This window comes from Coregonus lavaretus, assembly GCF_964263955.1.
Source record: "Coregonus lavaretus genome assembly, chromosome: 4".
Lineage (NCBI taxonomy): Eukaryota > Metazoa > Chordata > Actinopteri > Salmoniformes > Salmonidae > Coregonus > Coregonus lavaretus.
Window position 1 is genome coordinate 6,057,470 of NC_139991.1, and position 16,424 is coordinate 6,073,893.

General features: G+C 42.4%; 1 protein-coding gene across 1 annotated transcript in view; it reads right to left on the reverse strand.

The window, feature by feature from the left end:
- LOC311127555 (synaptic vesicle membrane protein VAT-1 homolog-like) overlaps positions 1 to 16,424 on the reverse strand; it is a gene marked incomplete at its 5' end in the record, with an annotated part of 29,040 nt that overhangs the window by 8,532 nt on the left and 4,084 nt on the right. The window contains 3 exons of the mRNA XM_084159371.1: positions 12,202 to 12,396; positions 12,546 to 12,601; positions 16,044 to 16,147. Coding sequence (XP_084015497.1) covers positions 12,202 to 12,396; positions 12,546 to 12,601; positions 16,044 to 16,147 — 355 coding nt within the window. The remainder of the gene's footprint in view (positions 1 to 12,201; positions 12,397 to 12,545; positions 12,602 to 16,043; positions 16,148 to 16,424) is intronic.

A 16,424-nucleotide genomic window follows, 5' to 3' on the forward strand; every position in this document is an offset into this window, starting at 1 on the left:
CCTCCATTTCTGACAAATATTGCCTCAGCATTTTCCTACAAGCCACTGCAAACAGAGTACTTTCAATGTGAGAAAGTTGTGTTGATTTGGATGGCTGTGATACCTTACTACCACATGGTTAATCCATCCCCCACTTCATCTCCACCCCCCATCTCTTAATCTTTAGGTTCCTTTGTTAAAGAAGATTTAGACTTAAGGCCTCCGCATGCTTCCCATTCTAAACAGTCGGGAACAGTTTGTGCATATATTATGATGACATTTTGTGACGTTTTGGTTCGTTTTGGTCTTCGGCAAGGGTTTTTCGCCTGTTCGTGAACACCCAAAAAATTATTGAGGCAAGCCGAAGTCGGTAGCCGAAGTCTATGACCCTTTGTCAGTGATTGGTCAACACTTCATTGAATGAGAGACGAATCGTTTTCATGCAAATTTCTTCACTTGAGAAATACTGAACCAAACATCTTAGTTAGATGTAAAATTGCGTGACTAAGAGCTCCCTGGCAAAAACATAAAAAATTATTACAGATTTCTTGAGTTATCTTAGATTAATTCTGACTATTTTGAGGAAGTGTATATTGGCTACAGCGTCTCAAGATGGACAAACAGTAGTATTGACGCTTTTTTTCTCGTTTTTCAAGCAAAGGTATTTTAAAGGAGTATGCAAGCGCACTTGTTCGGTTCGCCTAGCCGAACCAAAGCATGCTGAAGGCTTTAGGGCATTGAGTCTTTTCATGGGCTGTGGAAGGTATATCTACAATAATCGAGAATTTCAACAAGCATTTTGCTACGGCTGGCCATGCTTTCCACCTGGCTACCATTACCCCGCCCACCAGCTCTGCACCTTGCCCATGCTGTGCAGCCGTCTTCATCGACCTGGCCAAGGCTTTCGACTCTGTCAACCACTGCATTCTTATTGGCAGACTAAATAGCCTTGGTTTCTCAAATGACTGCCTCGCCTGGTTCACCAACTACTTCTCAGATAGAGTTCAATGATTCAAATTGGAGGGCCTGTTGTCTGGACCTATGGCAGTCTCTATGGGGGTGCCACAGGGTTCACAGGGTTCAATTCTTGGGCCAACTCTTTTCTCTGTGTATATCAATGATGTCGCTCTTGCTGCTGGTGATTCTCAGATTCACCTCTACGCAGACGACACCATTTTGTATACATCTGGCCCTTCATTGGACACTGTGTTAACAAACCTCCAAACGAGTTTCAATGCCATACAACACTCCTTCCGTAGCCTCCAACTGCTCTTAAACACAAGTAAAACTAAATGCATGCTCTTCAATCGAACGCTGCTGGCACCCGCCCACCCGACTAGAATCACTACTCTCGACGGGTCTGACCTAGAGTATGTGGACAACTACAAATACCTAGGTGTCTGGTTAGACTGTAAACTCTCCTTCCAGACTCACATTAAGCATCTCCAATCCAAAGTTAAATCTAGAATCGGCTTCCTATTTCGCAACAAAGCCTCCTTCACTCATGCGGCCAAACATGCCCTTGTAAAACTGACTATCCTACCGATCCTTGACTTCGGCGATGTCATTTACAAAATAGCCTCCAACACTCTCCTCAGCAAATTGGATGTAGTCTATCACAGTGCCATCCGTTTTGTCACCAAAGCCCCATATACTACCCACCACTGTGACCTGTACGCTCTTGTTGGCTGATCCTCACTACATATTCGTCGCCAAATCCACTGGCTCCAGGTCATCTATAAATCACTGCTAGGCAAATCCCTGCCTTATCTTAGCTCATTGGTCACCATAGCAGCACCCACCCGTAGTCTGCGCTCCAGCAGGTATATCTCACCGGTCATCCCCAAAGCCAACACCTCCTTTGGCCGCCATTCCTTCCAGTTCTCTGCTGCCAATGACTGGAACGAACTGCAAAAATCTCTGAAGCTGGAGACTCTTATCTCCCTCACTAACTTTAAGCATCAGTTGTCAGAGCACCTTACCGATCACTGCACCTGTACACAGCCATTCTGAAATTAGCCCACCCAACTACCTCATCCCTATATTGTTATTTATTTTGCTCATTTGCACCCCAGTATCTCTATTTGCACATCATCTCTTGCACATCTAGCATTCCAGTACTAATACTATTTATTGCCTTACCTCCATAACTTGCTACATTTGCACACACTGTATATATATATTTCTGTTGTATTTTTTTTTGACTTTATGTTTTGTTTTACCCCATATGTAACTCTGTGTTGTTGTTTTTATTGCACTGTTTTGCTTTATCTTGGCCAGGTCGCAGTTGTAAATGAGAACGTGTTCTCAACTGGCTTACCTGGTTAAATAAAGGTGAAATAAAAAAATAAAAATAAAAAGGTGGAAGGAACTCAAGCATGAAACCAGTACAACATAATCCAGACTGTGAACCAGCAGTCTGTGTCAGTGTGTGTTCAAAGCCGTTATCAGAGTTACTGCATTGGAAATTATGTATACTATAAATTCATTCAATAACTGTGCTGGCGTGATGGAAGGTAGAGGGGTTTCATGGAAAAGGGTAATGTGATTACTCTGATCTTGCACATTAAAACTCATGGGGATCTAATTAATCACTACATGGGAATAGTTAAATCCCTCACAGATGATGACCGTGGATGCCATTTATCACTGTTCACATTACCATGGTACACACAGACAATGCTCCTCTTTGTCTGGATCCCATTGTTTCCAAAACATTCTTTGGTTTAAAGAAATGATGTAATCCAAGCCTAAAGCAGAAATAGGTCAGGGACCGTTAATGTGATGTTAATTAACAATGATGGAGAATTGTGGCTGGTTGGAGAGTCAGTGGGGGGTAAATTGTGAAGCAGGCACATATCTGAGAACCAGCAAGGAGGCTCTGCCATGCTTTATCCATGGTGAACCCCTACTGTACTCCCTGTCTAGATCTCAACTACACACTAATTGGCCAAGCCACTCCAGGTTGGACAGGCAATGCTGCATGGGTATCCAGGCAACCTCTCCTTCATTCCATCCTAAAGACACACCCTCCACCCTCTCCAGCCAGGCAAGAACCGTTTTCCAGGGTCAGCATTTACACTAACCAACGCCCCCTGAATTCTCATCCCACGCACACAAGCAACGGGAGTCTTTTCCCCTGGCTCGCCACCCCACTTCCCTTTAATGAGGCTCTTCATGGGCTGTGGTTCCAAAGAATACCCTGCATTTCGTGCCAAACCTAACTGACAACAGCAGAGCACAGTGTTCCCAGGAAAAAGACAAAACATCTCATAAACTCTCTCTCTCTCTCTCTCTCTCTCTCACTCTCACTCTCTCTCACTCTCTCTCTCCCCCTCCCTCCCTCCCTCCCTCCCTCCCTCCCTCTCTCCCTCTCATATAAAGCTGAAACTCACATGCTGCACGACATCCTCCCAAGACAACATCACTGAGAGCTCCACAGAGAGCTACAGTACCAGTCCTCCCACAACTGCTGACAGTTACACAACTCATTTCACCAACTGCTGACAGTTACACAACTCATTTCACCAACTGCTGACAGTTACACAACTAATTTCACCAACTGTGACGTGTTCAAACCACAAAAATAACTTCAGAACGGATTTCACAGAACTCACTGGGAAAATGTACGGAAAAGCTTCTGCTTACACAACCAGGTATGGCTGCATCCCGGTGGTATCCCTGTGATGTTAAACAGTCATATCTTGGAATTCCTTTCTGAGACCAGGCCAGAAGTAGTACTGTGATGTGTCGTACCAGTGAGTGACAAGCCTATGAGGATCAGAAGGCCCTTTCCAAAAACGCATTGTCAGGCTTGATAAATGACTTGACATTCTTTAGCAGGCAGCCATAATCTGAATGTTCAGCAGAGAGCGGTCCTCCCAGATGAATGTGGGCAGCTGGTTAATGAACAGATCCTCCTCCCACAGCAGGAAAAGGCCACGGCATCCCACACCAGCCTCACACAGGAGCTAGATCTCTAGGCAGACAGCTACTGTCACAACTTCCAGTAGCATCCAACATTGACAAGACCCCAAATGACAGGAAAGGCAGATGTTCTGAAGGTCTGGAGAAGACGATTACATTGTCAGTCATATTATAGCATGATCAGGCGGAGGTGTTTGTAGCATAGGAAATAGCTTGAGAGCAAGAGAGGTAACCAAAGCCATAGCATCAATAGTGTTACAAATGCTTCATACTGGAGAAAAAAAAATTCACCATGCAAAAAAGACCTCCCTTTGTGCCACAAAATAACAGAATATTGTCACCATGTGAGCTTGAGAGAATCTAAAATCTAAAAAGAAAATGACATGGAGAAGATTAAACTGGATGTGGGTTCCAAGACCTTTAATCTGTTTATGGTGGCCAGTGTGGCCAAGTTCTTTTCAGATCATTGTCCCACAACAACAAAAGCAGGTTTTCATTGAATTTGGCAAGATTGCTGTGCTGTGGTGTGTAAGAGGACAAAGCAAATGTTCCTGTTAAAATACAGTGCCGTCAGAAAGTATTCATACCCCTTGACGTACTCAACATTTTGTTATGTTATAGCCCGAATTCAAAAAGGATTAAATTGCATTTTTTTCACACACATCTACACACAATACCCCATAATGACGAAGTGAAAACATGTTTTTAGACATTTTTGCAAATGTATTGAAAATTAAATACAGAAATATCACATTTACATTAGTATTCACACCACTGAGTCAATACATGTTAGAATCACCTTTGGCAGCGATTACAGCTTTGAGTCTTTCTGGGTAAATCTTTAAGAACATTGCACACCTGGATAGTACAATATTGCCCATTATTATTTTCAGAATTCTTCAAACTCTGTCAAATTGGTTGTTGATCATTTCAAATCTTGCCATAGATTTCTAAGCAGATTTAAGTCAAAACTGTAACTCAGACACTCAGGAACATTCACTGTATTCTTGGTAAGCAACTCCAGTGTATATTTGGCCTTGGGTTTTAGGTTATTGTCCTGCTGAAAGGTAAATTCATCTCCCAGTGTCTGGTGGAAAGCAGACTGAACCAGGTTTTCCTCTAGAATTTTGCCTGTGCTTAGCTCCATTCAGTTTATTTTCTTTCCTTAAAAACTCCCCAGTCCTTAATGATTACAAGCATACCCATAACATGATGCAGCCACCACTATTATACATTTCGAAAAACATAATTCCACTTTGATATTATTGGGTATTGTGTGTAGATCAGTGAAACAAATTCTCAATTTAATCCATTTTAAACTCAGGATGTAACAACAAAATGTGAAAAAGGTCAAGGGGTGTGAATACTTTCTGTAAGTGCATATGGAAAGATAGTACAGGACTGAGGGGGTATGCTAAGCTTGTCTTTTTGAAAATGTACATACAATATGAAGGATGAATGTCTAATAGTCTTCAAATTGGGATATTGTCAGCAAAAATAAAGAGATCCCATCTAAACATTTCTACCACATCTGTTGATTGAAAATACCCAATGGACAGCTAATAATAGAAGTGCATTACAAACCAACAAAAGTGACAGCATTTCCGACTTCTTAATGGAGCAAAAGAGAAATTATGATGTGCTATTATCATAGTTAGAAAATTCACAAGCTCCTGTCGATCACCTGAAGGAAACACGGTGTGCTGTGATGGACCCATTTTGAAATATCTTGACTTGACACATTTAACAATGCAGAGGAAAATAGTCCACTCAGTCAAGCGACACAGAAATTCACATTTCCAATGCCGTGCATAAGGAAAGATGTTATCACATTATTCAAAATAGATTTAATCAAAGTGAATAGGGTTTAGGAATCACAGTGTTATTAGCCTACTATCTAGCTATTTACAGCAGTTTGTTGTTCAATTCATCTCTGCAAATCAGTTGGATTGCACACTGATGAATAACATTAATGTCTATCATTTCACATGTATATGAACAATTCACCAATACATCAGACATCCATTTTCCTCCATGTATTACAGATGAACAGATAACAGCAGACACCCTTTTCTGGGGGCTTCAGTTCCTTCTACCATTTGGACACATTCAGGTTACTGCCTACTACGAGAGGAGAGGACTGTGTTCATTATGCTCTTACACAGGCCAGGTTTGCCAGGTGCGAGATCATTAAATCAACAAGCGTAGCTAAGGCCAAGATTTAAGAGCATTAATTCAAATGATAGTGTTCATAGAAAGGTGCAGGAGCCAGAGCTCCTGCACCTGGGGTGAATGACAACAACCATTTGAATCACTGGAATAAACAGGAATGATCAGACCATGTGGTGGAATCAGTAGCTAACAACCCATAATACATGCCTGTCTTAGAACGGCTTATTTCAGTGTGTCAGAGAGCCCACATGCTGCTGATAGATTTCACAGTCCTACAGGTCATTGGTCAGTGAAAATGCCTCTAGGGTGTCATAACAGGGTGTAGCAGCCTGGTCACTCTCCTGCCACCCCCACGTTCGGAGAGGTCCCTGGCTACACTCAGGCCTGTTTATCAGTGCAGGGCTGTGGTTCCTATGGCAACAGTGCCAACCTTGGCTCAGCCGGGGAGGTAACGCTAGAGCTGGTGTGGCCAAGCTGAGAGCTGTGCCGTGATATACAACCACTTAGTACTAATGCTGTAGCTCATTTAGCTACACGAGACCACAGAGCAGGAGTCAACTGGGCAACAAGTAGCAACAGAAAAGGTGCTGTGTTGAGAATACTTCTCAGATGTATGATAGGATACAGACGACAGCATTAAAGCATTGAAAGTGTGGTTGAAGCTTGTGTTACACAAGCTCTAGGTGACAACTCAGCAGAGTTTAACCATGACAGTCTTATTAATGAGAAATCAGAACATATTTCCAGGACAAGGTGGACTAGTGAATCTACTGAGGCTTGGGTTATCTGTCGCCTGGCTACGGGGGTAGTACATCATGAGTAATGCCAGTGTCAGGAATGGCCTTCTGCCTGAAAGGCTGGTGAGGGGAAAACACTGCTGGAGCTGAGTTTTAACAAGTGCTGTCTGAGAGGACCATAAATCAGATTGTCCAGAGCTGCCTGGCTGCCTTGCCTGCATCCTGCCAACACCAGACCTGAGGTGTCAGGGAGCAGAGTGGAACAGCCAGGCTGGGTGGGAGGGAGAGCTCTGCAACAACAGTAAACAACTGTCCGAAAACAACCGATATGCGTTCAGGTATCAGGACACTGACAATTCCTAGGCAACAGACAAATGCATGTGGCCCAGGTAAAAAGGGTTTCTTCACTGAGTGAGCAGCACAGTATAAAGCATACTAGAGTTGTGTTTCTGGAGGGGTGTTCATTTCCTGGAGTGCTTTGAAAGACTGACTGGTTTGGAGGAGCAGGATACAGCTGGTTGATGTGCATCTCTAGGGGGGAGCTTTGTGCATTCTCCAGCTGCATTCCTCTAATAGCCCCCTCAACTTCACTATGGACCTCTCCAGGACTTCACTTGACTCACGGCACAGGAGAGAATTGCCTCTGTGATGCTCAGGGCATTCAGGAATAGTTTGTAGTAATTGAAGTCTGTGGCTTCAAAGCCGCTCTTCAAAGCAGAGGAAGAAAATAAAAGACAGAAACACATGGCCTTTCTCCAAGGCAAGGGCCTTATAGGTAAACTTGCTTTTCATTGTGCAACCCTATTTGATATATTGCTTTGCAAAACAAATCAGAGTATAGAGACATTAAGAGGCTGTGGAGAACAAAAGGATATCCCCTGGTCAGGATGTCACGGGGAGATGGTGCATGAGTTCCCTGATGACCACTGTGGAACAGAAGGAAGAGGACAATACCAAACAATCACAGCAAGGCCCCTGGCTACACTGGGGCTGTATGATGAATGTTGCTTTCATAGAATAGCCACAACACAGGTAATAAGATTCACATTGCTTGGAGAAGACATGGCCAACTCATCTATTTCCCCCTCTGGGTCTGGTATTGTTTCCAAGCAGTACAGTAGGATCATAAACAAGGATGACTATTAGGGCTGAGCTTTAGTGTGAGCAATGCTGTAAAATGTTACAACACTGAAGCCTCCTTCAAACCTCTCCCTCTCACAACACTATCCTCCACTATCCCTTGCATTCTCATTAACCTTCACTTCTCTCTCTCTCTCTCTCTCTCTCTCTCTCTCTCTCTCTCTCTCTCTCTCTCTCTCTCTCTCTCTCTCTCTCTCTCTCTCTCTCTCTCTCTCTCTCTCTCTCTCTCTCTCTCTCTCTCTCTCTCTCTCTCTCTCTCTCTCTCTCTCCTCTCTCTCTCTCTCTCTCTCTCTCTCTCTCTCTCTCTCTCTCTCTCTCTCTCTCTCTCTCTCTCTCTCTCTCTCTCTCTCTCTCTCTCTCTCTCTCTCTCTCTCTCTCTCTCTCTCTCTCTCTCTCTCTCTCTCCCCTCTCTCTCTCTCTCTCTCTGTCCGTACACTCTCTCACCCTCTTCTGCGGTACCAGCTGCAGTCTCGTCATGATTAGCAGAGTAGTTTTGTTCCGGGCAGTGAGGAGTCTGCAGACGCCTCAGTCAGGTGATACAGACCACGTAGTTAGTATGTTATTACATCTTATGATGAGTATGGAGCAGCAGGTACTAATCTCCCTGACTTTCTAAATAACACTTTTCCATGCTGTGACAGCATAAGGCAAAACACACCTTCACAACCAAAACATGACTCTCTGTGTGGTGGCTGCTTCCAGAAAGAGAACATGTGTTCTGAAGAGCCCTCTTGGGCGAGAAGTGAACAGCAGAGACAGTTTAATAAGAGCCATGTCCAGGGGGGGTCAGGCTGGTAGTAATCAAAGCAGGAATGGTGGTTCTGCACTCAGGTGACAGATCTCAATTCATCACGCATCACATTATGTCTCCTGATGGAAAGGGACCATATGGATAGGTCGGTCATATCATTCTGACCAACTCAGGCCTGCACTATTGTTGCATACCGAGAGCAATATAATTGTCAATAGCATTACAAGTACATGCAGTCCCCAGAGTAAAATGATTGTAGGTTTAATTGTGTTCTTATTAACAGACAATAGACACAGAGAATAAAAGAAGAAGAGTATTTTTAGAGTTGGCCAGCAAGGTAAAACACTTCCTGTCTTATCACACTATAAACACTGGCTCTGCCTTATACAGTTAAATGAGGAGGGCAATGTAGGACTTGCAGAAGCAAGACTTATTGACATACATACCTTTGTCAACACTCTGAAAGCCTGTAAGTCAATAATCCACAACATTTTTCTAATGGCCAACTCAAAATAGCTGACATGCTAGGATAGCATTTATTCCACTGACTGTAATTGCCTGTCATTATTTTGTTGATTTCAAGTTTCTTCGGATGACTGATTTCGAAGACAGTGACCTCAAGGCAAATACTGATAATTATTTCCTAATAAAAAATGGATTGGGAAAAAATGATAACTTATTATTGTATGTCATATAAGTGTGATACATCTGTAATTAGGGATTTCAATTCCTCAATCACTTTCTTTCCTATTCTGGTATGATAATTAAAAGGTGCCACCCTCCCTGGCATGACTTTGCAGAACGCTGTGGTTGGATCAACTTCTGAAACCATGACAACCATGCAGAATAGTGGGGAGTCAGTCTGTCACTTTCCCACCACAATGCCTGATAGGATCAAAAGGAAAAACAAGAAACCAAGCTAACAAGGATCTATACTGAACAAACATATAAACGCAACATGTAAAGTGTTGGTCCAATGTTTCATGAGCTGAAATGAAATATCCCATAAATGTTCCATATGCACAAAAAGCTAATTTCTCTAAAATGTTGTGGACAAATTTTTTACATCCCTGTTATTGAGCATTTCTCCCTTGCCAAGATAATCCATCCACCTGACAGGTGTGGCATATCAAAGAAGCTGATTAAACAGCATGATCATTACACAGGTGCACCTTGTGCTGGGGACAATAAAAGGTCACTCTAAAATGTGCAGTTTTGTCACACAACACAATGCCACAGATGTCTCAAGCTTTGAGGGAGCGTACAATTGGAATGCCGACTGCAGGAATGTCCACCAGAGCTGTTGCCAGAAAATTTAAAGTTCATTTCTCTACCATAAGCCACCTCCAACGTCGTTTTAGAGTATTTTGCTGTATGTCCAACTGGCCTCACAACTGCAGACCATGTGTAACCACGCCAGCCCAGGACCTCCACATCCAGCTTCTTCACCTGCGGGATTGTCTGAGACCAGCCACCCGGACAACTGATGACACTGAGGAGTATTTATGTCTGTAATAAAGCCCTTTTGTGGGGGAAAAACTCATTCAGATTGGCTGGGCCTGGCTCCCAAGTGGGTGGGTCTATGCCCTCCCAGGCCCACCCATGGCTGCGCCCCTGCCCAGTCATGTAAAATCTATAGATTAGGGCCTAATGAATTTATTTAAATTGACTGATTTCCTTATATGAACTGTAACTCAGTAAAATTGTTGAAATTGTTGCATGTTGCATTTATAATTTTGTTCAGTATAAAATACATCTTGTCCTCTATTCATTGCTTTCTGTCTTCAAGCAAGTCAGAGGTGGCTGTTCAACCAAGGCTGCTTTCTGAACACAATCTAGCCCATTTATTAAATGTCCTCTTGTTAACAGTACACTCTTAGAAAGAAAGGTGCTATCTAGAACCAATAAGGGTTCTTCAGCTGTCTCCATAGGAGAACCCTTTGAAGAACCATTTTTGGTTCCAGGTATATCCCTTTTGGTTCCAGGTAGAACCCTTTCCACAGAGGGTTCTACCTGGAACCCAAAAGAGTTCTACCTGGAAATAAAACAGGTTCTCCTATGGGTACAGCCAAAGAACCCTTTTGCAACACTTTTTTTCTAAGAGTGTACTGTACAGAATAATATACCAAACCAGCACTGCTTAACACTCTCTACATTTTAATAAACTTAATTTTCTGAGTTTCTATAGTTTTTTAAAGGTCTTCATGAACATTCTTTGATTACAGGCAAAATTCCCTTGTTAAAGAATGTAGTAGAAGCCAAGATCAAGGAGGGAGTGAAAAAGTATCTGAGTCATCTGGTGGGCACCAGGTCCATGTTAAAATAGGTGGAGGGTTTTTCTAACAAGAAATAATGTATTTAATCAAACATATAGTCCCCTACTATTCAAACAGGCTTTCCTCGCACTCCTCTCTCTGCTGGAAATGCGAATTATTCTGTAACTTCAAAACCGGAATGACGCAAGAACATGTTTGCAGGCAGCAAATTTCAGCTCCAAAATGAAGCAAAGAAAGGATGGCATTTATTTTTATCGTCAAGTGCACACAAAACTTTACTTCCGCTTTTAACCCAACCCCTCTGAATCAGAGAGGTCGGCTCAGTGATTTGAACTGGCCACCTGAACAACACAATGTAAATCAATCAAATTACATGACACACTGTATCTCCTTGAATGTTTCTACTCAAATAACATGTCAGCCTTACCAGAAAAACTGGAATGGATCAATGAAATGTACAGTAACCTAAGTGTCATAGACATTGGATTGGAAGGACAGAAATAATTCAATCTAATCTGTCTATTCATTCTTTCACTTGAGACAGATTTAGGTGAATATCTGTATATATACTGTATATCTGTATAAAGAAATAACTGAGTGGAGGTAAACACCAGTAATATGAAAGGAGAGGAAAAGCTCTGGAAAGCCTTTCACTATTTTATAAGCAGGGGATCTTGTGAATAATGAAACCACCAATCTTCTACCTCATAGCAGCAGGACTGTAGTCTCAATAAATGACTCTATGCCCCTCTGTGCTGTGCTGCCTGCTAACCACTAGCAATTCCACTAGCAAGTCCACAGAAATAGCAGAATGTGTTGAAACACCCAAATGTCACATTTGTGTTTCTTTACAAACAGATTTGGTGACGGTGTAGAAACAGAAAGAGGAAGACAGAAACCCAGAGACATGCACTGGCAGAGATGGAGAGGAGGGATTGATGATTGGTACACTGGAATTAATGTGGGCGTGAATGTGAACGTCGCCTAACTACAGCCATCAAAACAACGGCCCACCTGCCATCTGTGGGCCGAAACAACATCTACTAACAGCTGAACAGTGACAAACAACAGATGACACTCCATCCAAGATGTTTCCATACCACCTTCTCTAAGACTTCCCTACCCATCTGTTAGTTGGCTGTACAGTAGACCTGCCAGTCAAAGACATCATGCCAGATGTGTTCAGGGAAATGTCCCTGCCCACCAGCTGTCCCCTTACCTCCTCCAGTGCCCACAGGGAGTCCACCACAGGTTTGATCTTCTTCTGGTTGTATAGGGAGAAGAGTTTCTCCACCACCGTCTTCACCTGCCCACACCTGCCCTGCTTGAACAGGAGGTTGAGCAGCGAGAATCCAGCGATGACCTTGTTCTCCTCATAGAGTTTAATAGGGTTCACCTTCTCAACCTGCCACCACTGGGAAGTCAAACCAGAGACACACACATCACTCTCCCCAATAACTCATTTGTGTTTCATTTACCATGTAAGTAATGAATGTTCAATAAATATGAAACAGACTGTTCCATTCTTTAAACTCAGTGACAGACTTAGCATTTCTGACTCACAGATTTTGCAAGGCTGAAGAAACTCTTTGTTTCCCCAGTCACCATGTTTGATGAGCCTGAAAACACAAAAACAAAGACACAAGCTTATAGAGAGAGACAGGGTGGCGGTGTTAACTGTTGGGCTGAAGTGAAGGGTGAACAGTAAAGAGCCTAGAGGTGATGAGGGGTTATTGTGGGGGAGGAGTGGTTGTCTCTTTTAGATCTGGCAGAGCGTGTCCTGGCACAGCTCATGAAATCTGTTCACCGTCATACCATTAATTGATTCATGCCGCACTAGTGTTACAACTCCACGACTGTCATACTGACAGGAACTCTAATTCTACATGATCTGAAACACAAGAAGACTCTTGTAATTAAACAATTCAGATGTGGACAAAAGCCAAGGGCAGTAAAATAAATTCAGGTGTCATTTTTTTATCCATTTGAATTAACCGAAATTTCACACACTGAATCACAACGCACGCCTAGTTTTCAATGAGGTTCAAGCAGTCGCTTAAATTCTGTCCAGATTGACTATTGAGTAGATGGAGGGATATTACCTAGAAATAATAGGATCATCTGTATTCTAAGTGTCCTTAGATGAGGTGAAAGTCTAAAGAGCTTGAGCCTATATATTACAATACATTTTAAAGATATTTGTGGTCTAAGCTATGTCATAGGAAACAGTGCCTTCAGAAAGTATTCACACCCCTTGACTTTTTCCACATTTTGTTGTGTTTCAGCCTAAATTTTAAATGGATTAAATTGATATTTTTTGTCACTGGTCTAAACACAATAAAGTACCCCATAATGTCAAAGTGGAATTATGTTTTTCCTTTTTGTAATTTTTTGTAATTAAAAATGAAAAGTATTCAACCCCTTCGTTATAGCAAGCTTAAATAAGTTTAGGAGTAAAAATTTGCTTAACAAGTCAAACACACTATATATACAGAAATATGTGGACACCCCTTCAAATTAGTGGATTCGGCTATTTCAGCCACACCCGCTGCTGACAGGTGTATAAAATCGAGCACACAGCCATGCAATCTCCACAGACAAACATTGGCAATAGAATGGCCTTACTGAAGAGCTCAGTGACTTTCAACGTGGCACCGTCATAGGATGCCACCTTTCCAACAAGTCGTTTTGTCAAATTTCTACCCTGCTAGAGCTGCCCCGGTCAACTATAAGTGCTGTTATTGTGAAGTGGAAATGTCTATGAGCAACAACGGCTCAGACACGAAGTGGTAAGCCACACAAGCTCACAGAACGGGACTGCCAAGTGCTGAAGCAAGTAAAAATTGTCTGTCCTCGGTTGCAACACTCACTACCGAGTGCCAAACTGCCTCTGGAAGCAATGTCGGCACAATAACTGTTCATCGGGAGCTTCATGAAATGGGTTTACATGGCCGAGCAGCCGCACACAAGCCTAAGATCACCATGTGCAATGCCAAGCGTCGGCTGGAGTGGTGTAAAGCTCGCCACCATTGGACTCTGGAGCAGTGGAAACGCGTTCTCTGGTGATGAAGCACGCTTCACCATCTTGCCGTCCGACTGACAAATCTGGGTTTGGCGGATGCCAGGAGAACGCTACCTGCCCGAATGCATAGTCCCAACTGTAAAGTTTGGTGGAGGAGGAATAATGGTCTGGGGCTGTTTTTCATGGTTCGGGCTAGGCCCCTTAGTTACAGTGAAGGGAAATCTTAACGCTACAGCATACAATTACATTCTAGATGATTATGTGCTTCCAACTTTGTGGCAACAGTTTGGGGAAGGGCCTTTCCTGTTTCAGCATGACAATGCCCCCATGCACAAAGCGAGGTCCATACAGACTGCGAGCCAGGCCTAATCGCCCAACATCAGTGCCCAACCTCACTAATGCTCTTTTGGCTGAATGGAAGCAAGTCGCCGCAGCAATGTTCCAACATCTAGTGGAAAGCCTTCCCAGAAGAGTGGAGGCTGTTATAGCAGCAAAGGGGGGACCAACTCCATATTAATACCCATGATTTTGGAATGAGATGTTCGACGAGCAGGTGTCCACATACTTTTGGTCATGTAGTGTAAGTAGTTGCATAGACTCTGTGTGCAATACTAGTTTTTAATATGATTTTTGAATGACTATCTCATCTCTGTACCCCACACATACAATTATCTGTAAGGTCCCTCAGTCGAGCAGTGCATTTCAAACACAGATTCAACCATCACAAAGACCAGGGAGGTTTTCCAATGCCTCGCAAAGAAGGGCACCTATTGGTAGATGGGTAAACAAATACAATAAAAAGCAGACCTTGAATATCCCTTTGAGCACGGTGAGGTTATTAATTACACTTTGGATGGTGTTTCAATACACACAGTCACTACAAAGATACAGGCGTCCTTTCTAACTCAGTTGCCGGAGACGAAGGAAACCGCTCAGGGATTTCACCATGACTTTAAAAAAGTTACAGAGTTTAATGGCTGTGAAAGGAAAAAACTGAGGATGGATCAACAAAATTGTAGTTACAATACTAACCTAATTGACAGAGTGAAAAGACATTAAAGTAATACTGCAAAAAATGTGGCAAAGCAATTCACTTTTTGTCCTGAATACAACGTGTTATGTTTGGGGCAAATACAATACAACACATGACCGAGTACTACTCTCCATATTTTCAAGTATAGTGGTGGCTGCATCAAGTTATGGGTATGCTTGTATTTGATAAGTACTGGAGTTTTTCAGAATACAAAATAAACAGAATGGAGCTAAGCACAGGCAAATCCTACAGGAAAACCTGGTTCAGTCTGCTTTCCACCAGACACTGGGAGATTATTTCACCTTTCAGCAGGACAATAATCTAAAACACAAGCCCAAATCTACACTGGAGTTGCTTACCAAGAAGACTGTGAATGTTCCTGAGTGGCCAAGTTACAGTTTGACTTAAATCTGCTTGAAAATATATGGGAAGACTTGAAAATGGTTGTCTAGCAATGATCAACAACCAATTTGACAGAGCTTTAAGAACATTTTAAAGAATAATGGGCAAATATTGTACAATCCAGGTTTGCAAAGCTCTTAAGAGACTTAGCCATTGCTGCCAAATGTGATTCTAACATGTATTGACTCAGGAGTGTGAATACTTATGTAAATTAGATATTTCTGTATTTAATTGTGAATAAATTTGCTAACATTTCTAAAAACATGTTTTCACTTTGTCATTGTGGGGTATTGTGTGTAGATGAGTGAGAGAAAAAATCTATTTAATCCATTTTCAATTCAGGCTGTAAACCAACAAAATATGGAATAAGTCATCGGGTGTGAATACTTCTTGAAAGCACTGTATATATATAGCACATGTGCAATGGTGCCTAACCTATATACAATACCTGTCAGTAAGTTTGAAATGTTCTAAATAAAAAATGTCACTCAAGATACTTCCAACATTCACAGGCTAATACCACATCATATCTCAAGAGTCTTATGTGTGATACTGGTGGCACAATGTAGCAAATGTATGAGTAGCATCCTGATAGGACACCAACCGTAGAGGATGTAGGTTCCCAGAGGCCTCAGCAGACCGAGGCCTTTACCAGTGTTCTCCCCACAAAGACAGTCCAGGACGATGTCCACTCCCTCTGGAGAGATCCTACCAAATACAGGAAATTCAATTAACGAAAATCAACATGTTCCTCATTTACAGAGAGCCTCAACTGCAGGCTTCATCAGACGCCTATCAATCTATTAGTCATTCAATGTTTAGTTCAGCTTTCAATACTTAAAATGTATATTTTTAGCAAATACTAAACATTCCACTTTATTGACGTTTCGATCAGTCTTTTGTTCCATCAAATTCCACTCTTGATTTCAAGTGATACAGTATTAAAAATACCTATAAGCATTGGACAGGTTAACCATCAGTGCGG